The 23875-nt window shown below is 43.7% G+C and overlaps 1 protein-coding gene across 1 annotated transcript in view; it reads right to left on the bottom strand.

Moving 5' to 3' along the window:
• Nucleotides 1-498: 498 nt before the first annotated feature.
• Nucleotides 499-23875, bottom strand: part of LOC310771730 (uncharacterized protein) — a gene marked incomplete at its 3' end in the record, with an annotated part of 37298 nt that continues 13921 nt past the window's right edge. The window contains exons 9-17 of the mRNA XM_083664270.1: nt 23592-23703; nt 20971-21061; nt 8592-8678; nt 4541-4693; nt 2417-2546; nt 2270-2302; nt 1881-1978; nt 922-1005; nt 499-614 (exon numbers count right to left, since the gene is read on the bottom strand). Of these exons, the coding sequence (XP_083520396.1) occupies nt 499-614; nt 922-1005; nt 1881-1978; nt 2270-2302; nt 2417-2546; nt 4541-4693; nt 8592-8678; nt 20971-21061; nt 23592-23703 (904 nt within the window). The remainder of the gene's footprint in view (nt 615-921; nt 1006-1880; nt 1979-2269; nt 2303-2416; nt 2547-4540; nt 4694-8591; nt 8679-20970; nt 21062-23591; nt 23704-23875) is intronic.

Genomic DNA, 23875 nt, shown 5'->3' with positions numbered 1-23875 from the left:
GTGCAAGTTGTGGGGTCGGGGGGGAGTTTTCAGTGGATTCTAATTGTTGGCCACAATTCCCTTTCAGGCCCGTAGCTCGCATCGCCCTATCATATCTCTGCGCTGAAACACAGCAGGAAGGGTAAGTGGACTCTCTATGAAGATGGATTGTCTGTGGAGGCAGAGGAAAGGTGGGAAAATGAGCACTGCCTTTGGTATTGATTGTTTTGGGTGGGAAGTCTATAAAAAAGACACAGCACCTGTTAAGATGTCAAAGGCAGACGGAGGCGCCATAAACCTCGTCTAACCAGGTGAGCGGGCGAAGAAAATGTCCTCTTTTATAGACCGTGATAAAAAAAACACACACATCGGTACACCGCCTCCGCTAAATCAGATATGTGTAACAGAGGAGTTTACTGGACTTTATGGAGATATCTGATGGCCAGAAAGAGGTACATTTCTTGGTTTATCTCCAAAAGCGATAAACCAAAAAATTCAAACTATGATCTGGGCTCATACAATGCTTTCCCATTAGCGTGGAAAACCACAGCAGAAACGCAGCAGGAGACCACTCTGTTCATCTCTGTGTAGATCATTCTCTTGATCTGTATGAACTCTTTTCTCTTTCTTTCTGGCTACAGAGCAGACAGCAGTGTTTCGTCAGTACAGATAACTCCCAGAGAAGCATTTTTCACAGCCGAAAATCAGCAGCCAGGTCTCTCCACACCTGATGCCTCACATCCTGAGGTAGGCCCTCAGGGAGGAAGAAGTCACCTTGAGGACTTCTCCCTCTGAAGTATATATATCTACTCTCCCCAATGTGGGGAGATAAGCTGACAAACAATAGAGAAGGAGACATCTGGTCACTACTGGAGCAGGGGAACCAACATACATCTCCGAGGCTGCACAACAGAGATATTGAAATAATAACTCAGGGATTACCAATATGTCAGAGTAGAGTTTTCTCATCTCCTCACACTTCTTCGTCAGCAGCGACAGATCGGTGTTGTGCTTCTCAATTGCCATCTGGGGAGTGGAAGAAAAAGCACAAAGGAGTTTCTTGTGAGTTCGTTAATTCATTCAATTAAATCCCTACTCGCTCCCACTGTTAATCACTGCTAAATGGCTTTTATTGACTGTGCCATCCGTTCAGGTGTTTCGGCGCCAAACTGTCGATAGATTGCAACAATAAAAAAATATGATTTTCAGTGCGTTTTATTGCTCGGTCCCATGAAGCCTGAGACTGAAGACACTTAATCCGATAATTAAAAATTACAATTATCCAACAGTAACATGTCCAATATGATTCAATAAAGGTGCGTTCACACCGACCTATTAAAGTTTTTCGCTGGCATCGAGTTTACATACAAAAGTCAATGCAAACGAGCGATTGAGCGTATATTCGCCCAGGAGAAAAACCGCTGGACGTCCGAGCGACAGAGACAGAGTGATAGGGCGAAAATTCGCTCGTCGCCCGAGATGAAATATCCCAACTCGAGCGAAATTTCGCTGGCATCAGTCGCTCACTGTTCAACGCCGATTGGCTGCCAGTGAGAGTGAGTCAAGGATCACACTGGCTTGGAACAAACCGCTGGTTACAAACCGCATTGACAGCTGATTGACAGGCTGACAGCTGACATGAAGTGAAGTCTGTACTACCGGTATAGAGCTTGCATTAGGAGCACGCTGATAGGCTTAGCTTGTAAACAACTACGGTGGCTCGTAGTGGACAAACATCATGACATTGCGTAACGTTATAGCCCCCAGATGTCCGTCAATTCTTGTGCCTGTTGACGAGTGACAGAGCGATTCCAGAGGGTTAAATCGAGCGACAGAGAGAAAAATAAATATCTCGGTGTGAACACAGCTTAAGTGGATAAATAGCAAACAAGGCACAATACCTTCAGGTCTTTGGAGAAGTTTGGGGGTTGATCCCCCGCATTTTTTTTCTTGTATGTTTTCCGATACTGTATGACTTTCTGTAGTTCATTCTTCAGGACTGGAGCAAGACACATACTGGTTAACATCCATCATATTTGACTGCTGAAGCAAATAACTGCTTTAAATCAAATGATGTCTTGTCAAATGTATTGCTATTCGACAACGACAATTGCATCAACAAATTATTCTTTTACTAGACATAAATATAGCTCTAGTAAATGTTACTAGCACACTCTTATTACTTCCACCTAGACAAATAACTTCCATTGGCACAAAACAGGGGGTGTCAGTATTGCATCGATCTCAGCAGATTTGTCTTGGACACGGTAATAAAATGTTATCGACTCACCATCTACTTCTGCGGTCAGCCCTTTGATGGAGGCTATCCAGAAACACAAGCACACAGAGAAAATGCAAGTTTCACTTAACTGACACCCAATTGAAAAGAACCGCACTGATTATTTTTTGGGATCAAATCTCAATATATACAGTATACCTCCTGGGACGGTTTCGAATTCCGCCAGCTCCTGGGTAAACACGGCCAAGCTCGGGTCGTGCAACATGATCTGCTCTACAAGGGCATGGAGCAAGGTGAACTGCCTCTCTCTCCCACGGAGCTGGCACAGCTGGAGATGGAGAGAGTACACGGTAGTAAAAAAGAAGAAGAAGAAGAAGAAAAAAGGTCAAGGTCCAATAGAGAGGCACTTCCTGCTTCAGCACTGTACCAGAGATTTTCATCCGCCATTTATTTTCCCATAGACATTTCGTAAAATGCGTATAAAAATAGTTTTACTTGGTCAAACCAAACAGTTCAGATATATTTAGAATCGGGAGAGACCATAGAACATTTCACTCAGGCCAAAACTTAAAAACAACAAGATTGAAAAAATATTTTCTTTAAACCCGCATTTATTTATTTTTTACGTTTTGGTCCGAGTGAAATGTTATGCGGTCTCTCCTGTTTCTAAATATATCTGAACCGTTTGGTTTGAACGAGTAAAATTTTTTTTACAAGCATTTTACGAAATGTCTATGGGAAAATAAATAACGGATGAAAATCTCTGGTACAGTGCTGAAGCAGGAAGTCATGTTCCACTTTGGCTCTCTATACAAGGAGCCTGTGCCTGTGTGTGCCGATGCACACAGGGGTGCGATGCCATTTCCTTACTCAAGGCCAGCCAAAGAATAGGTTGTGAATTCACAGGTTATGTTTACCTAACCGCTTATCAGGGAGTTACTATGGGGCGATGTGTTATGGCATACTGTACATCCATTGTGCATTTAGATACATGTGTCCAGCATTGCAAAGTGTTAACCTTGAACGTTCTATTTGCAGTAAATGTATGTTGCAGTACTACAAATATGTTTTATTGTGAGCTGTTGTATGTAAAACAGCTTGTAATTTACATGCCAAGTATTTTGGTGGTGGTGGTTGTTGTTGTTGTCGTCGTTGTTACCGGTATTAGAGCTCTGGTGGGGCTTTGCCATATGGTGAGAATGCATCCTGACTGGGTATTAAACCTATATGAATGCCTCCATGCAAAGCTATATATACACATCTAAAATGGTAATTATGTCTAAAAATATAAGCTCTGTTGCACTTGCTGGTGCCACATTATTGAAATGCATTCATAGTGTTTTCTAGGTTATGTTGTTTACCAATTTACGGTCCATATGCTTCCCCAAAGGACCACAGATACAAGACAAGTATTGGCTCTCAAACAAACAAACAAACAAACAAACAACAAACAGATCTGAGAGCCTCCATAGTTTTTCTTAAAAACACCCAGCAATTAATTTGAAGGGGGTCGGTTTCTCAAATAAGGACAAGTTCTCCTTCTCAATTAGACATCAAAATAGCTCCAAAGGGGGATTTGAGGGCCCCGGCTTCATTAAACGGAGCAGAGGACATTTTAGGTCGAAGGTCGAAGAGCCCCGCCCCCTAAACCTTCCCATTAGACTAGGACACTGAGCACAAGACAGGTTGAAACAGAAATCAAAGCAGAAAGGGAATACCCGAAACACTCTGGATATCAAAACAAACCCTAGACAACATGTATTCACCAACTGGAGGAGGAGGAGGAGGAGGATGAGGAGGAGGAGGAGGAGAAGGAGGAGGAGGAGGAGGAGGAGGAGGAGAAGGAGGAGGAGGAGGAGGAGGAGGAGGAGGAGGAGGAGGAGGAGAAGAAGAAGAAGAAGAAGAAGAAGAAGAAGAAGAAGAAGAAGAAGAAGAAGAAGAAGAAGAAGAAGAAGAAGAAGAAGAAGAAGAAGAAGAAGAAGAAGAAGAAGAGAATGGGCTCAGATATTGTGGCTTGATGGATAGCTCCGTCGAGGTGAAACAGCAGTTCTCCTCGCAGACACCTGGTCACCAGTGGCCGTGCGTGCGTGGTGCAAAGTCCTCATTTGGCCTGCATGCATGTGAAACCAGGCAGTGATGGAATCACACACGTGTGATTCTGACTGGGGCCTGCGGTGAACCTGGCTGACCGCGGCAGCAAGGACAGGTGGGAGGAGGTTGAGAGGAGACAGAAGAGAAGCCCTGACGTGCATGTCAATGAGTCTTCATTAGCCCGGTGCCGCACACTTCATCACAGGTCGGGCAGCGTGGTGAAATGCCTACTTTAGTCAAGGAGGAGAGGCGGAATCCCCTGGCCTTTTCCTTCCCGGCGTTCTCGTTGAGGTAATTGCCGACGGCGAGGAGGTACTCCAGCACGGAGACGAACGACCCCGCGTCGTACAGCTGCGTGCACATTGTGATCTTCTGGTTAATCAGCTGAAAGACAAACGCATGGCCACACCGAAAAGTCATTTCTTTACTGGGTCCACACACATGCATAACAACTTTGTGAAATTTGGCAGGAATAACCGTTGAAGCTTTGTTTTTTTCTGGGGTTCTTTCTGCTGAGAGATCGATCGCAGACCAAAACGTCTCTTGGCGCTGGTATTTTAACACGATGAAAAAGGTAAACAGCTCTCTTGCACGACCCGTTTGACCTCATGAAATGAATAATTTCACTAATCGCTTGTTCGCTTGTTGTTTTGCATGAGTACAGTTTGGTATGCAATCATGTCAAGAACAAGTATGCCTCCAGAATATTTCAACATTTCACAATTTAGCCGAAATATTGATGGGGGGAAAAAAATCCTGTTTAATATGGATAGAAATGCTACTGCATGGGCATAGTGCAGCAGTAGATTCCTACCAACACGAGGGTCACAGGTTCGAGCCCCCAGGTGACCTCCGGCTGGGTCGGGGGTCCATACAGGCACAATTAGCCCTGTCTGCGGATGGGAAGCCGGATTAATTAAGGGTTGTGTCCTAGTCACTGCACTAGTGCCTCCAGATCAGCAGAGGGGGTGGAGCAACGACCGGGACAGCAGGGGCAATTGACCAAGTACAATTGGGGAGAAAATGGGAGAAATATGAAAACATTTGATAATCAATCAACCAATCAATCAATCAATCAATCAATCAATCAATCAATCAATCAATCAATCAATCAACCAATCAATCAGCTGTTACTGCAGTGGCACAAAATGTCTGACAGAGGTGTTTTTTTTCTACAAAGGTGGGTTGGAGGAGTTTTTTTTATTAGATTATTTAGATTATTTCTTAGGCATTTCTGCTTTATTGACAGTGTGTAGAGAGAGACAGCAAGGATGAGAGAGAGAGAGAAGGGAGGACATGCAGCAAATGACTGCAGGCCGGACTCGAACCTGGGTCGCAGCGAGAAGGACTGAGCCTTACATGGTATGCGCCAAACACAGTGAGGCCACTGGGGCCTCATATTTCTTTTACGACTAAATGGCTGCACACGGAGCATAATAAACAGTTTATAGAAGGAGGCAGGTCTACCATGCATGAACCCTGTCATTCCAGAGGCAAAATTGGGGCGCCAACAAAGCGCATTACAGGTGTAGGGGAAACAACATTCCCCAGGTGACTTGTCTATTTTCTATCCTCGAGCCCCGTGTCTGCCGGATGGCGAGTAAATCCTCCGTAATGTTCCAGGCTTATGAAGTCTGTCGTGTCAGAGAAGCCCAGGATTGAGAGCGTTGGGCAACAGTGAAGAGCCAACGCCTCCGTGTTTGAACACAAGACAAACTACATTAGCTGTGGATTCGAGACCGCAGGGCAGCTTATTACCGTTTGTCACACGAGTAGCTACACCTCCACACAAACGCCACAGTTTGAGCCATGTTCAACAAATCTACAGCTACACTGCAGCGAGGGAGGGGAAACAACACCCAAATGACAAAGCCAAGAGTACATTTAAACTTAATGCAATTGCTCATCTTTCCGGCAGTGTCATCTTAGTATGTGCATCTCTAAGTTTCAGATAAAGAAAAATGGCAGTTGCAGTGGATGGATTACAATGCCATCATTCTTATACTTTGGATTCATTCTCAGACAGTCAGCAGACAAGAGATTAGGAGAGCAGCAAAGCACTGATGCTGAGAGGAACCGAAGCTTGAGAGAATCGCATTAAAAAAACAAACCTACAAACGAATCAAAGTGTGGAGCTGGTTGGTATTCATGCAATATCTTCTTCATACCCTGCAGTCCCCATTGGCAATAAACAATAACGCTCTATGATTAGTCTGACTGATGATGGACTTAGACTGTCTAGACACACACACACACACACACAGCACAAGCTTTAATCATTATTAATAATGTATAAGGGTTAAGAAACTTAGGTAAAATATTTTTATTTATATTTTATTTATACATTTATTTTTTTATTTATTTTTATCAAACCCCCCCCCCCCAGATTCCGCCCCCCTCCAGATTTCTCTCCAATAGACCCTTTTCACAGGGGCCATTTTGTGTCGAAAAGGCAGGATAAACACAGGTGCAAGCAAAAAATTAATGAGGGTTTCCAACTTCCATGATTGGAAGTTGGAACCCTCATTACTGTTTTGTTCGCATCTGTGTTTATCCTGCCTTTTTGACCAAAAATTGCCCCCGTGAAAAGAGTCTATTGTACGGTACTTGGCCAATTCACTTGTTGTCCCCGGGCATTGCTCCACCCCCTCTACTGATCTGGGGATAGCCGTAGACCAGCACATGCTTCCTCCGACACATGTGCAGTTGGCAGCCTCTTCTTTTATAGCTATGCTATCCCCCCCCCCCCTCAGTTCCCCTCCCCCCGCCTCCTCTGACCAGAGGAGGCGCTACTAGTGCAGCGACCAGGACATATACCCTTCAGCCCAGCTCCCCACCCACAGACACGGCCAATTGTCCCCGTATGGATACCCCGACCAAGGCGGAGGTAACACAGGGGCTCGAACCTGCAACCCTCGTGTTAGTAGGCAGGGAATCTACCGCTGCATTACCCGGACGCCCGGACTGTGTGTATAAAGGGTCAAGAATATTATGTAAAATATATTTTTTTATTTGTACATTTCTTATCTATTAATTTTTTAGCTGTATGAGTTTGAGAGTGCTCGTCTTGGCCGAGGAGAGTGGAGTACTATGCGGGTATACGTATTTTCAAGCTGTAGTGAAAGCATAACATTACAGTGGTACGTACGGGGAGACATTTTGAAAAGCCAAAAGTGGCTAGAGAACACATAAACAGTGTGTGGGTTTCTGTTAGAGCTGACGGTGCTGTATATTCTACTATGGTATGCGCAGAGAAAATAACATTTATTTGATTAAGGTACGCCTTAGTTGTCTTAAAGTGGCTTTCTTGCTGCCACTCTGTCTTTGAAGACTTTTAACCATCCGGCATATAGAATAGAAACGACTTCGCCCCTCACTTCAGACATAAAAGGCAAACCGAGGGGGAAAAGCTTTCTGTATTAATGTCCCTCTCCTCCCCGATGTCCTTTTCATTTATGTCTAAAGCTGTGATGTATCTCAACATTAGCCTTTGCATTACAGAATACATTTGCATTTTCCTGTTTCGTCTCGTCTCGTGGAGATTGTGGCGTTAAAGGGACAGCTCACCCTAAAATCGAAAAAAAACTATTTTTCCTATCACCTCAGTAGTGCTGTATTTATCCATCTATATCGTTTTGTGTTAGTTGCCTGAGTTTTGGAGATATCGGGCCGCAGAGATGTCTGCCTTCTCTTGAATACAATAGAACTGGATGGCACTCGACTTGTGGTGCTCAAAGCACACGCAAAAATGCATTTGAAAAACTCAACAGCATTGTCTCTTTCCAGAAATCATGACCCGGTTACTCAAGATAATCCACAGACTTTGTTGTGAGCAGTTTCATGTAGGAACTATTTTCTTTTGCAGTCTCATGTAGGAACTAGCTAGCAGCTAGCGGGTGTACTTCGGTCAAAAGAAAATAGTTCCTCCATGAAACTGCTCAGATCTGTGGATTATCTTGGGTAACGGGGTCATGATTTCTGGAAAGAGACATAATTGCTCTTCAGTTTTTCAAATGTATTTCTTTGGCACTTTGAGCACCACAAGCCGAGTGCCATCCAGTTCCATTGTATTGGAGAGAAGGCAGAAACTCTGCGGCCGATATCTCCAAAACTCAGGCAACTAACACAAAACAATATAGATGGATAAATAGCACTACAGGTGAGAGGGAATATATGTATTTTGGATTTTAGGGTGAGCTGTCCCTTTAACCTTTCCCTGTTTGCGGGAACGGGACAAACGTTCACAGCGCTCGACTTTTGATGTCGCCTCCGACTGACTCACAGGCTGCAGGTCGGCCATGCTGATGGGCAGCTCCCTCAGGGTCAGCAGCAGGTCAAGCTGGGTGCTCAGGGACGGGATGTTACACATCTGCAGCACGGAGGAGAAGACAGCAATAAGAGGTGTGAATCAATCAATCAATCAATCAATCAATCAACCAATCAATCAATCAACCAATCAATACATTTGTATTCCCATGTCTAGTCATTTACATGATCCATCCTTCATGGGATTATTCAGACACATTATAATACGAACAAAACCAAACGTTCCGGCATGTGGACACACCATCATCTAACAGCACAGGATATGTGTGTGTGTGGGGGTGCGTGCGTGTGTGTGTGTGTGTGCACGCGCATGTCCGTGCATGTGTGCACCCGCTAAAACATGCAAACAGGTTTTCTCCTCCGTTCTGTGCAGACACACACACACACACACACACACACACGCGCACACACACACACACGCACACGCACGCACACAGTGCAATTAGCATAGCATCTCACGCCCTATTTCCATGTGATTATTCAGATTCATTTCTCTGTTGCTGGGAGACACTTGAGGGAGCTGGAGTCACTGCAGGGCTGCAGCTTGTTCTTACACACTGCTGTTCTTTGGCATGGAGAGGCCAGATTGAGCCTCAGGTAGAGTGCTGCAGGCCTGTCGACAGGCTGATTTAACAGAGAAACTGAAGACTTGACACCTTGAAACGATTGGCTGAGCTGCCTACTCGACCTTTGTGTTGGGGTCTAACCTGTAATAAATCACTCCAGGTTGTCAGACCTTCTCTCACTCAGGCTCAGGTGCCTCTAGCAAAAGCCAAAAGGGCGCCTGGGCTGATGGATGCTTAAGGAAAGATATTAGGATCAGTGTTAAGAGATCCAGACCATGTAATCATTTAGATCATTAGCATCACTGTTAGAGATCCAGACAATGTCATCATTTGTGGCTATTTTTGAAGAACACCCAGATCATGTCATCCTCAGACACCTGCTCGTCGCGCGTCATCTTGTCACATTTTCTCACACATTTTCCATTTTTAATTGAAGCTTAACAGATCACACTCCCATGCCAAGGTTGCAAATATCATCATTCGATTCCTACTGGGCTGAAATTGCGTTCGCACATTTGTTACAAAGTTGCAAGTAGTGAGGTCTCCAGACCAAATTTCAAGCAGAAGGCCATATTTGCATAACCCGATCAGCCCGTGACGTCAGCAAGTTCAAGTATGACGTCAGCTATGCCGTCGTCAGTCAAGTCCAAGTATGACGTCCGCTATGACGTCAGTTATGACGTCAGTTCATTCTAGTACATATAGCAAAGGGTCTCTCGCTGGCAGATTATAGCAGCAGCTGGCTTCACGGCAGTCCATCTACCTCTGAAGCGTCGTTTCGCCTCACCCACCTCCCCAGTCCGCCACCAACGAGACTTTACTCCTGAAGTATTCCTCATGAAGGGGGGGGGGGGATTATCTATCTTACCCTATACAGATGTCCTCCTCTCACCTCAGGAGTCATACGCCAAAGTAATTGCGACGCATTCCGTTTGCTTTTTTGTGATCAAAATATCAATGCATTCCGTTTGCTATATAAAGTTTGTTCAATCCTACCAACTGGCCTCTCATGATTGAAATCACTTCCTCCAAGATTCTGCGGTTTTTGTTTTTGTTTTTACTCAGAGGCACAATCAGACGTTTGTTCTAAGGTAGAACAAAGGAATTTAACTCGGTACGATTTGTGCTAGGACACATAATTAAAGTTCTTGGCAAAATAATGACTTTCTCACAGAAAAGAACAGACATTATGTGCAGACACCTCACATATAGTGAAAGGAGATGGTGTCGGCCATTCCTCCTATACATTAATTTAGTATGATGGCATGTGTGGATTGAGCATGATTTGATTCGCTCAGCTCCTAAAGGGAAAGGTCACACAAATATTATCGATTTCTTCTCTAATGATGGGAAAATGTGTTCTCAGATGCATCTCTCATGTCCTCCATACGTATCCTGTGATGAAAGTGATTATTACTCATTTGATCAGCTCTCTAGGGAATAATTAGTGGTTAATTAGCTAATGAGAAGTATGGGGAGAAAAGCTCCGCTGGTACATGATGTAGGAAATGTATCATTATACCCCATTTAAAGGAATTATTTAAATACTATGCGATCACTGCTTAATATATAAAATCTATACTATTATTGCTTTTAGTTGCTTTAGAATCATAGAAGTATTATATTTAGAACACAACGCATTAAGTCTCTATTAGATGGGTTTTTCCCACAATAATTGGTTTCCCCCCGAAGTCATGTTGCAGGTTTTTAGTTCACTTGACTCAAATCTAGTTAAACACGGCCATAGGCACGCGTAGCAATTAGGCCAGTTAAACAGATAAAATAACAGCGCGTTAATTACTAATAAGAATGGTCTTTCGTGTCTTAGAATAGGATGCTAATAAAGTGTGTGATATTAGTTAATAGACCTTTTCTCTATAATGTGTGTAATAGTGTTAACCTATGACTGATGTAATACATGTTTTTGTTTTCATGAGTTGTTGACAGTTTTGTGGTGTGTAACGATGACACAGCAAAAAGGCTGAGTCACGAAGAACTTCTGCTAAAATGACGGCTGCCATCTGATAAGGAGAGGCCCCCCAGCCAGTTGACATCTGCTCACAGAAGTGTCAACGTCTAATGTACACCACTGTATAGCGACTCTAACAAGCTGAACAAACTTGTTCGAAGAGCGGGCTCTGTGCTGGGGACCACTCTGGAACCCCTGGAGGTGGTTGTGGAGGGAAGGATGCTACAAAAAATACTCAAAATCATGGATGACACGACACACCCCCTTTACGACCTGCTGGCTGGACAACGGAGCGGTTTCAGTCAGAGGCTCCGTCAGCTTCCCTGCAGCAAGGAGCGTTACAGGAGGTCTTTCGTACCCACCGCAATAACAATTTACAATAACTCCTGGACACGCAGAGAGAGGAGGGCCCTCCTCTCCCTACCGCCCCCTCCCCTCCCGCCCTCCTGAACATTGAATCCAATGCACTGTGCACATGCCCACATTGCACACTCACTATGTATAGTATGTATAGTCATATCAATCATTATATAAATAACAAACTGTACAGCTTTAGTTTAGTTATAGAAATAATAGAAATATAAATAATAGTATTATTCAATACTATTTAGGAGTATTTAGTTGATTTGATTTAATTTACCTACAGTTTCTGGGAAACGTAAGATGTAAAGGCGGTGGAAGTAAAGTGGTATATATTGTATATTGTATATTTTCGCGTATTGGTTTGTTTCTTTTCTTATTGCAATATTTTAATACTGCTGTTTCTGCACCTTACCTACGGAAGTTGTGTAACTTTTTTATTTGTGTAACTTTTTTTTATTGTTTAATTGTTTAATGTCATTGATGCTCTTGTCATTGATGCTCTTGTTGCTGTCATTGATGCTACTGCTGCTGTAACGCCAGAATTTCCCCTCGGGGATGAATAAAGTACTCTATCTATCTATCTATCTATCTATCTATCTATCTATCTATCTATCTATCTATCTATCTATCTATCTATAAATGTGTTGGTCACGCTTGTTTACGTTGGACTTGTCTCGACCCAACTGTGAGTCATGTCACGGCTATTTGAACTCAGTCTTATGCAGTATTAAATACCACGAAAGACCTTCCACTGGTTTCCGTGTGAAGTTCATTACTCGTCTCCCTTTCACCGCTTGGTGGGTCATTTTGGTAACATCGGAAATGACCATAACAGTAGACAAAAGGAATTTAGCTGTGTACGACTTGTGCTAGGACACATAATTAAAGTTCTTCGCAAAAGAATGACTTTCTCACAGAAAAGACCAGACATAATGTGCAGACACCTCACATATAGTGAAAGGAGATGGTGTACAAGACAGAGTCGACCATACATTAATTTAGTATGATGGCATGTGTGGACTGATCATGATTTGATTCGCTCAGCTCCTAAAGGGAAAGGTCACACAAATATTATCGATTTCTTCTCTAATGATGGGAAAATGTGTTCTCAGATGCATCTCTCATGTCCTCCATACGTATCCTGTGATGAAAGTGATTATTATCCATTTGATCAGCTCTCTAGGGAATCATTAGTGGTTAATTAGCTAATGAGAAGTATGGGGAGAAAAGCTGCGCTGATACACATTTCCTCTCTTCAGGATCGTAGGCTGGTGCTTAATGTGTTTTGACCACACCGTGTACAGTACAATCAGCATCACTCAAGAGGAATCTACAGTATTGCCGTTACAGAGAGACTGGATATTATATTTTCATGTCTATGCGTTTACCAGGTGACATGGGATCAACCGTCAACCCTCCAAAATACAATGACATTGTAGAAGACATCTAAGGCAGTGGTTCTCAAATGGGGGTCCGGGGACCCCCAAGGGTCCATGGCACTTTGCCAGGGGGTCCACGAAAAGTTTTCAGGGGGGAAGGGGGGGACTTTTTGTGTGTGCAAAAGCTTCATAGTTCAATGAAAATATGTTATGCTTTAAATCTAAAATGGTTCATGGATTACATTCTAATCTGACAAACCTATCAATTTAAATGTCAAGCACGTTAGCGTGGAAACAAGCTGAGCCCAAAATCACAAATCAGAATGGGGGGGTCCCTGGTATATTTTCTATCTTATAAGAGGTCCTTGGCTGAAAAACATTTGAGAACCTCTGATCTAAGGCACTTAAGAGGGTGACAGGTTAAAAGCCTTTAATACTTCAAGGCTTCATAATTTAATATCACGCCAACGTGTTTTGGCCATTAAGGCCTTCATCAGGGCAAGTAGAAACTGCTCACCTTTAGGCTGCTTCCTATATATAACCTATAGGTTGACAAATTTATTTTTTGTTTTGTTAGACACTTCATAGCAAACATTTACCTTATTTTAGTTGTTTCTTATTCAGATCCAACATTTTCAGTGGTTCTTCATCACTTTTGAGACTACAGTAGTGGCTTGGGCGGACGCAAACCGCCCGTGTTGGTTTCTGCAGCATGGTTTTTTCTTTCTTATCTTTTCGGTCGTTTTTGGGGCGTGACCGGCCACATTCTTATCATGTGCGAGCCACACGCAAGACCACACTACAGTGTAGTGCAATTGACAGGGAAGTTTTATTTTCAACACTCTTGATACGATCCATGGTCATCTGAGTCGAGGAGGATATTCTGTCTCTGCTTTTTTTTGTTATGTACTTGGTGTGAAAGGTAATGCAGTATATTATTATTATTACCTTTATTATTATTATTATTATTATTATTATTATTATTATTATTATTATTATTATTATTATTATTATTATATTCCCTGTCTTACCAAGGTCTCTGTTTGATTATGTCAGAGCTGACTGGCAGGAAGAGATCTGGAGGAGGAGAGCAAGAGGGAAAGATGAATTCTTCAGAAGAGGTGAGAACATTTGAATCTGTTGGTAAAATTAACCTGTTAGCTTGCCTAATTATAGGATGCTTATAGGATGTTTATTTGTTTATTATCCCAATAACTGAAACCTAGATGACAGCTAGTCTCCCTGGGGGTTCACTGTATGTCAGCATGAATTTTGGTTGGCTTGATTATTCATATATTTATAATGATATATTTTAGTATGCAAAGCTGCTGCTGTTGTCCAGGTCTGGATGATTGATTGTATGATGTGTGATAGTCTGATACGTTACACGATACACGTTAATACACGTTAATACAGCAAGACAAGGGCGTAGGTTTGATTTTGATATTGGTAGGGACACATATCAGGGAGGTCCGGAGGGGATGTAACCTCCACTGGACGCTGAGGTGTTTTGCATTTATGATCCACTTCTGATTTCCATTTCCTGTCATCTAGAGCAGGGGGGTCAGACTCATATTAGATAGTGGGCCGGATTTCCTCAAATTAGACCTCATGGGGGCCAGATAATCTTTTGGGCTAAAATCAATTTCACTCGTCAACACACAAATATGTATTATTTGAAATAGTCGATCATAAGTGTTTCCTATTCATACACCTATTGACAATAATTAAGCTACATAGGCCTAGACTGTATCTGATGATGAGAGAATGAGAAATTGCTCACATGAAAACACCACAGAATGACATAGTAGAGGAGTAGAAAAGTAGAAGTGTAGTAGAAGAGACAGGTGTAGCATAACACATGGGCTTCATAACGGCTACAGAAAGCATACAACTATTAACAATAATTAGGCCTACATATTGTGTTTGAATATCTGAGTTATTCTTTAGGCTAGTTATGTGTTCAGAATAGCTGCTTCAGATACTGTGGTATTGACTGCTCTGTGATCAGTAGGTTTAAGGCTGTTTTATAGGACGCATCGGGAGAGATGAGACATCCGCACAAGCTGTCACACACATGAGCTATCGTAGCTACTAGCTAATCAAGTTGACATTATGGTACATAGATATAATAAGCTTAACATTACCTGTCACAAGACCTCTCTATCGCTGCTTTACTGCCACTTACACAAGTTTCAAGTCCCCCCTGGGTTCATTGTTTTTGGTGCGTATTTAAAAGCCATCGACTGGTAGGCTGTTTTACTAAAAGCCCTCCATGTCGACTGGTAGGCTGCAGAAGAGAGTGATCATTCTCATCTTTATCCTACAAGTCGCTACAGCCCCCCCAGCCATACCAATTCAGGGTATCTCATCCCTACCGTCCCTACGCCCTTGTAACAAGATACTGTATGTCTGTTATTTGCTTTGATATCATAAAATAATTGCTCAGTAATGACTTTATATCCTTTATATCTTTCTCTATGGAACAGAGAAACACCAACAGATCAAAATGCCACCGCTGTCTGCAGTGTGGGAAATCTTTCAGTCACTCAAGTAACCTAAAAACACATCAACGCATTCACACTGGAGAGAAGCCATACCCCTGTGACCAATGTGGAAGCAGCTTCAGTCAGTCAAGTAACCTAAAAACACATCAACGCATTCACACTGGAGAGAAGCCATACTCCTGTGACCAATGTGGAAGCAGCTTCAGTCAGTCAAGTAACCTAAAAACACATCAACGCATTCACACTGGAGAGAAGCCATACCCCTGTGACCAATGTGGAAGCAGCTTCAGTCACTCAAGTAAACTAAAAACACATCAACGCATTCACACTGGAGAGAAGCCATACCCCTGTGACCAATGTGGAAGCAGCTTCAGTCACTCAAGTAAACTAAAAACACATCAACGCATTCACACTGGAGAGAAGCCATACTCCTGTGACCAATGTGGAAGCAGCGTCAGTCGGTTAGATGCCCTAAAAACACATCAACGCATTCACACTGGAGAGAAGCCATACTCCTGTGACCAATGTGGAAGCAGATTCAGTGAGTCAAGTGTCCTAAAAACACATCAACGTATTCACACTGGAGAGAAGCCATACTCCTGTGACCAATGTGGAATCAGCTTCAGTCAGTCAAGTACCCTAAAAACACATCAACGCATTCACACTGGAGAGAAGCCATACTCCTGTGACCAATGTGGAAGCACCTTCAGTCAGTCAAGTAACCTAACAACACATCAACGTATTCACACTGGAGAGAAGCCATACTCCTGTGACCAATGTGGAAGCAGCTTCAGCCACTCGAGTCACCTAAAAACACATCAACGCATTCACACTGGAGAGAAGCCATACCGTTGTGAACTATGTCTGAGAAGGTTCAGGGACTCAAGTGGCCTAACAAGACATCATTGCATTTACGCTGGAGAGAAGCCATACTCCTGTGACCAATGTGGGGGCAGCTTCAGTCGCGCAAATGACCTAACAGTACATAAACTCATTCACAGCCGTTTGTGTTTGGCGTAGCCTCAACGTCCGTTCTCTTTGACACCTAACAAGACATGAACGCCTTCACACTGGAGAGAAGCCATAATGGTGTGTAAGACCAACTTCACTTGTATTGGGCTAATCAGCTGAACAACTACCATATCGTTATAGTGTTCAGGCTAAGATTAGATTAGATTAGAGTAGGTCAGGACAGATTAGGCTGTAGATTAGTTAGATTCCTTGTGTGCTAGTTAGTTCTGGTTAATGGCTAGGGTAGCCAGATTGTCTGAGCTGTTGCTCGTTTGGGCTGGCCGCTCTGCTGCCGGTTCTAATGTGCCGCTGCTACCTCTGCCTCTGCCTTGGCCACTGCTGTTGTATGCCCAAGGGCTGGGCGATAAATGTCAGACTAATCCATTGTTGTCTATTCAGTGGCATCATATCGCCTGGTAATTATAATACATGATAACTTGATTGCTAAATTTTACTTTGCTTATATGATCAAAACTGTGATATACATTAGTATGTTTCAAAACTGACCCCTGTGGCTATTCGTGACAGTATCGCCCAGCCCCAGTGTACCCTGTCTGTTCTTCTCTCTCTCCTCCTCCCCCTCCCCCTGCGCTCTTCCTACCTTTCTCCCTCTCCACCTTCTCCCTTCCCTGCTCTCTCCTCCCCCACTTCTCTCCCCCTTTCTCCCCTTCCCTCTGTCTCTCTCTAACTCTAACATAAGATTTTTCAACAATGTTGTTATTATTATTACTGTTATTGTTATTGATGTGTCAGCTTGTTTTAGCTTGAATGTACCCGTTTGGAATGACAAATAATGGTGTTAGTGGATCAACAATTCCACATTCAACATTGGTATAATAATCCTTCTTAAATACCGGTATGATATTCATTTGTTTGTTTTTGTAATTCTTATATTTTAGCTCTGCTTCTTTCGTTTTATGTTTTATAAATTGCTTATATAGAGCATTCTTTTTTTTACATGCATTTTGTAGTCCCTTGGACATCCACAGATTTTCTAAATTATTATTCTTGTTGCTTTGAATATATCTATAAAAATAAATAACCCATTATGCTTTAACATCAGCTTCTGACTCCATTCCAGTTATAATTGAATAAATCATTTCTAAATGCAACTATAGATTCCTCAGTTCTCCTTCTCTTGTATTTTATTTCCTTATACTTCTTCTTCTTCCTATAATTACATTCAGAGGTGCTGTCAGGGTTTTTGGCCCCGTCGGTCGCTGGCAAAGAAATTGGGACGTTTGAAGCCAGATTTAGGGGAATGTCTCATTTTAAATTAACACTAGGATTAGACTGTTGTAATGTCATTATTCAGTCTTAAATTAATATCATGGTATGACACGGCATTGCTGTTCATGCTGGTGTCACAGAAGGGGTGGAGTTATCGGGCTCCGCCCCTTGGCGGCAGAGCACCTATGCTGAAAGGGGTGGAGTTCAATAACTCCACCCGCTGCTGCGACACCGGCATGAACAGCATTGCCGTGTCATAGCTGCCTGGATTAAATGTAAAGTGCTTCAGGTCAGCCAGGAAGGACCTTCCCCATCCTCTGTCACCAACAGAGGATGGAGCAAGTGCTAGTCTACAACTCTCCCCAAGTCGGCAGGGGGGGGGCGGAGCAATGACAGGGAGGGACAGCAGGGGGAATTGGACAAGTACTACTTCTGTACAACGGGGGAGAAATCAGCGGGTAAAGTCATAATCGCCTGCCATTTCAGAACTGGTGATTTGGCAAAAATTTGCCAAACTTTTAATCCTCGAGGGAGTGAGCAATCATCGTTAGGAGCTGCAATTTATGGCATCCCAGCATCCCAGTCTCTATATCTGTAATATTTTCACACCCACTTTCGTTAGCCTTGAATCGTGAGGACTACAAATGTTTTGAATTATCTCCTCAGCAGCATGGAGACGGCGTACAGCTAAACTGCAGGAGCCTCCAGGAGCCTCTGATGTTCCCTGTGCGTGGGAGCGGGGGCATAGCATTATGTACATGCTGTTAGTGTTTCACCATAGAGAACATCTCACACCATCTCTTCATTATCATAGGCCTTATGTGCCTGGTGTTAAATATGCCTGAAAAGCACCGTGGGCCTGATCCTGCTGGTTGTCTCCTTGCTACCCGCTCTCTCTGCCAACCACATGGGTCAAATGAGTGCCAGGCATGCTGGGAAATGAGCGCCAGGCATGCTGGGAGAGGTGATAACCACACGAATGGTGGGAGCCCGCCACTACGCCCACAGTGTGTGAAGCAGGAGGCAGGTGAACACAGATTGAGCCAAAGCCTCGGTAAGAAAGAGCTTTGCTGCTGAGAGGGGAAACTGTCATTTGCGGTGAGTTCTTTCCGACCACTATTCTGCATGTATTACAGGGTTATATATGTCAACTTCAAGGGGAAATTGTAATGTTTATCTATCTACGGTGGGAGGATACACAACACATCCTCATACCGAAACAACAGAATAAGTCGAATTCCAATAATTACTCCCAAAATGGCATATAGACAGGGTTGGGGAGTAACGGAATACATCTATTGAGAGTACAGTATTTAAAATACAAAATATGAGTAACTGTAAACCATTACAGTTACAGATGAAATTGGTGGTATTCTGAATACAGTTATTTTCTTTCAAAATAGAATACTTGAAGGGAATACTTTTATTTGTTTGTTTTGTTTCATTTGCTCAAAAATGAATATGAAGCACGCAAGTTGTGCGCGTGCAGTGTACCCGCCTCCTGGAAAATCTGCTGCTATTCACCTTGTGTTATAACACAGACACACCACAAGATGGCGGGGCGATCTGGAGGAGACACGCGCCAGGAGGATGCTCTCAGAAATGCGCCGATTGAGTTTGTGTTCTAGTGAAGAGTAAATCCACTTAATGTGTTTTTACTCTAAAACATTTTTACATTAACTTGATGCTGTTTGCTGTTGTTAACTGATGCTGTTTGCTGTGGTTAACTGATGCTGTTTGCTGTGGTTAACTGATGCCGTTTGCTGTGGTTAACTGATGCTGTAGAAATTAAAACAGGGGTCAAGCAAAACTGAAGACTTTGTTCTCTGGTGGATTCCATTTTTCCTTCAACCGTATCAGTTGCAGGACAAAACATACCACATTAATAAGTGTGTTTTTGCATAACCTTTCCTCTGAAGACAGTAACAGGGTCATTCCTCACTAAGTGTGTGAATGTTAACTGAATTCAGAGTGACCCAGACAAAATGGGCTCAGCAAGACTATTTTTGAATGATTCAAAAAGTAATCAGGCCCTCCCTAACAAACCAAAAGCAGCTGCTTAGGGCCCCCGCAGCCACCAGGGGGCCCCTGTGGGAAGAAGATGGCAGAGGTCTGGTTTTGACAAGCTCTCACACGCTACATTTTTAATCCAGAGCTGAGCTTTTGGACTGGTATCAGTGGTGGAAACTAGACATCCAGAAGAATAGGTAGGTAGGTAGGTAGGTAGGTAGGTAGGTACGACCATTGCTAGCTTGCTCCATGGTAGGACTTTAGTGATTTTACTTGTCTCTTAAATTCTATCTACCCAGGAATGTTTCGAAGATCCAGAGAAAAAAAAAAAAACACGATTTCAGATGGAAGCCCGTCTTTATTGTCACACGAACACTACAACACATGCATGCGGCCACTACACACACTCATGCCGACGGTGGCCGGTGAAATATGTCCTCTGCATTTGACCCATCCAGGCTTGTCCTTTCCTCCAGGGGGCAGGCCAGGAGCAGTGGTCGCTTTTTCTTTCCAGCGCCCGGGGACCATCATTGGACCATCATTGGACCAACTTCAGATGTTGTCGTCACTGGTCGGATGACGATCTTCTGCATGTTTTTAGTGGGGGGTTATGTACGGAGGAACCCCATGGGGGATACGGGGAGAACATGCAAACTCCACACAGAAAGGCCCTTTCGACGAGATAGCCCACCTGGGCAGTAGGCACTGAAGATATGGCGGCGTCACAACTCCAGCGCCCACAGTGTCCCAGGCGAGAATCAAACTCAGGACCTTCTAGCTGTGAGGCGACAGCGCTACCGACTGCGCCACCATACCCCCGAAGTGTGTTCCATAAGGAAAAGGCTCTATATAAATCAGTCTTTTTTTACTGCATTAGTTCTAGGGGGCATGCTAACGAAAGTGCTAGTGCTGGTGCTAGTTTACGGCTCTCCCCAGATCAGCAGAGGGGGTGGAGCAGCGAGGGGGGGAAATTGGCCAAGTACAATTGGGGGAGAAAATGGGGGCAAAATCAGAAATAATTTAAAAAAAGAATTAACACGTCGGGAGGCGAACCGGGTCTCAAGTTGAAAGACGAGGACGTTAACGGACTGTCGTTACGTTAAAGAGCTCGCCAGAGCTCGCCGCTGCTTCCTGGTTACAGCGCCCCCGACTCTGGCGTATGCGCCGACCGCACCAGCATGCACTTCACTCACACGACCGCGAAAGGTCGCATTCGTAAAAACATCAGGTCATTTTAACCCTGTTGAAAATCGACCCAATGTCGTCGTTTTTCCTTGCTAATACAATACAAACTGTATACCTCCATCATGTACTGGTCCACAATGTGCAGTTCAGCCACGGGTCCCTTGTGCGATTTATACATTTCCACGTCATCCAGGGTGGGAACATACCTGCAACATAAAAGACAAACACAATAGTTATATATCATATAGTCACAGACAGTTCCCGTTAGATAGATTCATAGTGGATATTTCATCACGAAGCGGGGAGAGAGTGCATGTTGTGATATAAGGCCTCCTCAAACCCGCGACAGTCTTCATTACTCATTGGAGTTTGCGGGTGGGTTTTCTGCTTTGCTTTCATTTCAAAGCCACGAGCATAAATCCAATAGGCTGTAGTGTAAAATCATTGCATTCATAATATACATTAAGCTGCTTATACTCTGCTTTGGTTTCTGCGGGTCTCTGTTTAGTTTCGATCATAACCACATTATAGAAAGTAACACTTTTGGGGATGTGCTTTTCATTTCTCCCCACACACAGTTTTCCATTCTGACCCCCCTCCTCCTTTTATGCTATACCACACTAGCTTATAGTGCAGTGATACTCAACGTGCGGCCCGCGGACCACATGCGGCCCGCGGGCGCCCCCTGTGTGGCCCGCGATGGAATTGCAAAATATAATTTACAGTGCACCTGAACGCAACATGCAGGATACCCGCTGAATAAGTGTCCAAATGTTCATGTCATTCTGGCCAATACTCCACTTCTGTTATAGCATTTCAGTCTGGAATATGGAATATCTTTCAATAATCTATGAGTTAGCTGCTCAATTGTCAAATACCGCCGTCTGCTTGCTACCCAGGCACTTATGTATGTACTTAAACCTAACTAACTTAACCTAACTAACTATCCGGTGTGCACAACGTTGTCAGACTAAACTCCGGCTGACACCTCAAAAACCTACAATCCGCTACAGAAAAATGTATATTGTTTGTTTATTAACTGGCCCCTGGCCTTCTATCATTTCACGAAAGTGGCCCTCGGGCAAAGCAAGTTGAGTATCCCTGTTATAGTGCCTTGGAGTGAGGCATACTAACTGTTCCATTGATTTCCAGTGGCCCGGGAGAAAGGCAAGTGATTAAAAAGCCAAGTAGCCTTGATGGTTAGGGGTTAACCCGCGTCAGTTTCTATAAAGCAGCTGATGGGAGAAGCCACTCACTGTACTTGCACTGTATTTGAACCCTGCTCCTCTGTCATCTTAGTGCATTCCCACCCGCCCAAAACCAAAGACAACTCACTCATTTATGAGCCGGGCGATGTGCCAGTAGAGTAGCGCCAAACATTAATATTGCAGCTCCCTGTTGGGAGTCGTTCTTTCGAGATTGTCTTCCTCAGGCCCCTCCCCCCACGCCATGCTACGGCATATTAAAATATATATTACGTTTTCACTGAATAAATATATTCCCTCCACGAGGTACATTAGATCACCCACCCCTTTCAGGAGGTCAGCCTCTAAAGCCACCGAGTAAAACGCAGGGTAAGAATCGGAACGCAATTTCGCCCACTTTCAGTCAGGGCGAAGTCAATAGTTTCCATCTCCGCAAATAACCCCGAGATGAAAGTTTGATAAGTAATGGTGCTCTGTAAAAGGTTCTGATGTTTAGGATCAGAATGACAGTGACCTTTCTGGTTCCAGACTGTCATAAGTCTTGTTTGCTGCAATATTTACTCGATTTGATTGCACTTGCAACTTTGTGATTGTCTTTAGTTATCTTCCTACTTCTTATCTCTGTATATTGATGTGACCGCTACGCTGCATACAGACACTAAGACAAATTCCTCGTATGTAACTTGCATACTGTGGCAATAAAAGTGATTCTGATTCTGATTCTGATTCCCATGTGATTACATGTGAAACCTATGTGATTACATGTGAAACCCATGTAAATGTTGTTTGCCACATGTGGAAAACATGTTGCTATACAACATGTGGCAACATGCAGTTTTTCCACATGTGAAAATGTTCCAAAACCACAAGCTTCCCATGGGTTTGACATGTGTTCCACATGTTTTCACATGTGAAATTTAACATGTGTCCACATGTTCACCACATGTCGACACATGTGGTGAAACATGACGGACACATTGTGAACCTCATGTGTTTTTTTCTGTAAGGGATTGTTAACCATATAGACCTTATTTTATGCATTTGAGTGAAATCTCCATTCTAAAACCCCATTCACTTTTCCCCATAAGGTCCAACATGCTACTGCTAGGGTGTCGTGGTCGTTGTGGGGAGAGTTGTAGACTAGCACATGCTTCCTCCGATACATGTGCGGTCACCAACCGCTTCTTTTCACCTGACAGCGAGGAGCTTCACCGGCAGGACCGGTAGTGCATGGGAGGATTAGCCTACACTAGTCCCCCCAGTTCCCCTCCCGCTTCCCACCCGCAGACACGTCCAAATACACGTGCCTGTACGGACGCCTGACCAAGCCGGAGGTAACACGGGGGCTCGAACCTGTGACCCTCGTGTTGTATAGGCAGGACGCCCATGTACAAGCTTTCGTCTCCACACACACTAGCCTACCGTGGACACAAGCCGAAAATCATATTCACCTGTCAACCGCTATTGTGTCTCTGTAAGGAATGAATCCAAAATCATGATGGTGTATTTTGGCAGAGTGTCATCATCCTACCTCCTGAGGGAGGTGATCTGCTCGTCAGACAGGCCTCCATCAACCTCATTAACGATGAACAGTTTGTCCTTCAGCTCTCCCGGTCGCACTGGGAAACTTTTGAGGAAGATATCTGCCGAAAGAATAGATTACAAAGAGAAATCAACTCACTCATGTCTACATGAAGGTACATGAAAGCTCTCCTCCTGACAGAGAGTCTCCTCAGCCGGCGGTGAAATGACTCCAAAAGTATTCCCGGAGACAAAAGGTACTTTGCTTAATTACTTTATGCCTCAGAGAGCCTA

This window comes from Poromitra crassiceps (genome assembly GCF_964638095.1).
Source record: "Poromitra crassiceps genome assembly, contig: HAP1_SCAFFOLD_1119, whole genome shotgun sequence".
NCBI classification, from domain to species: domain Eukaryota; kingdom Metazoa; phylum Chordata; class Actinopteri; order Beryciformes; family Melamphaidae; genus Poromitra; species Poromitra crassiceps.
The sequence above is the reverse complement of the archived record's forward strand: the minus strand, read 5'-3'. Positions and strand labels throughout refer to the sequence as shown.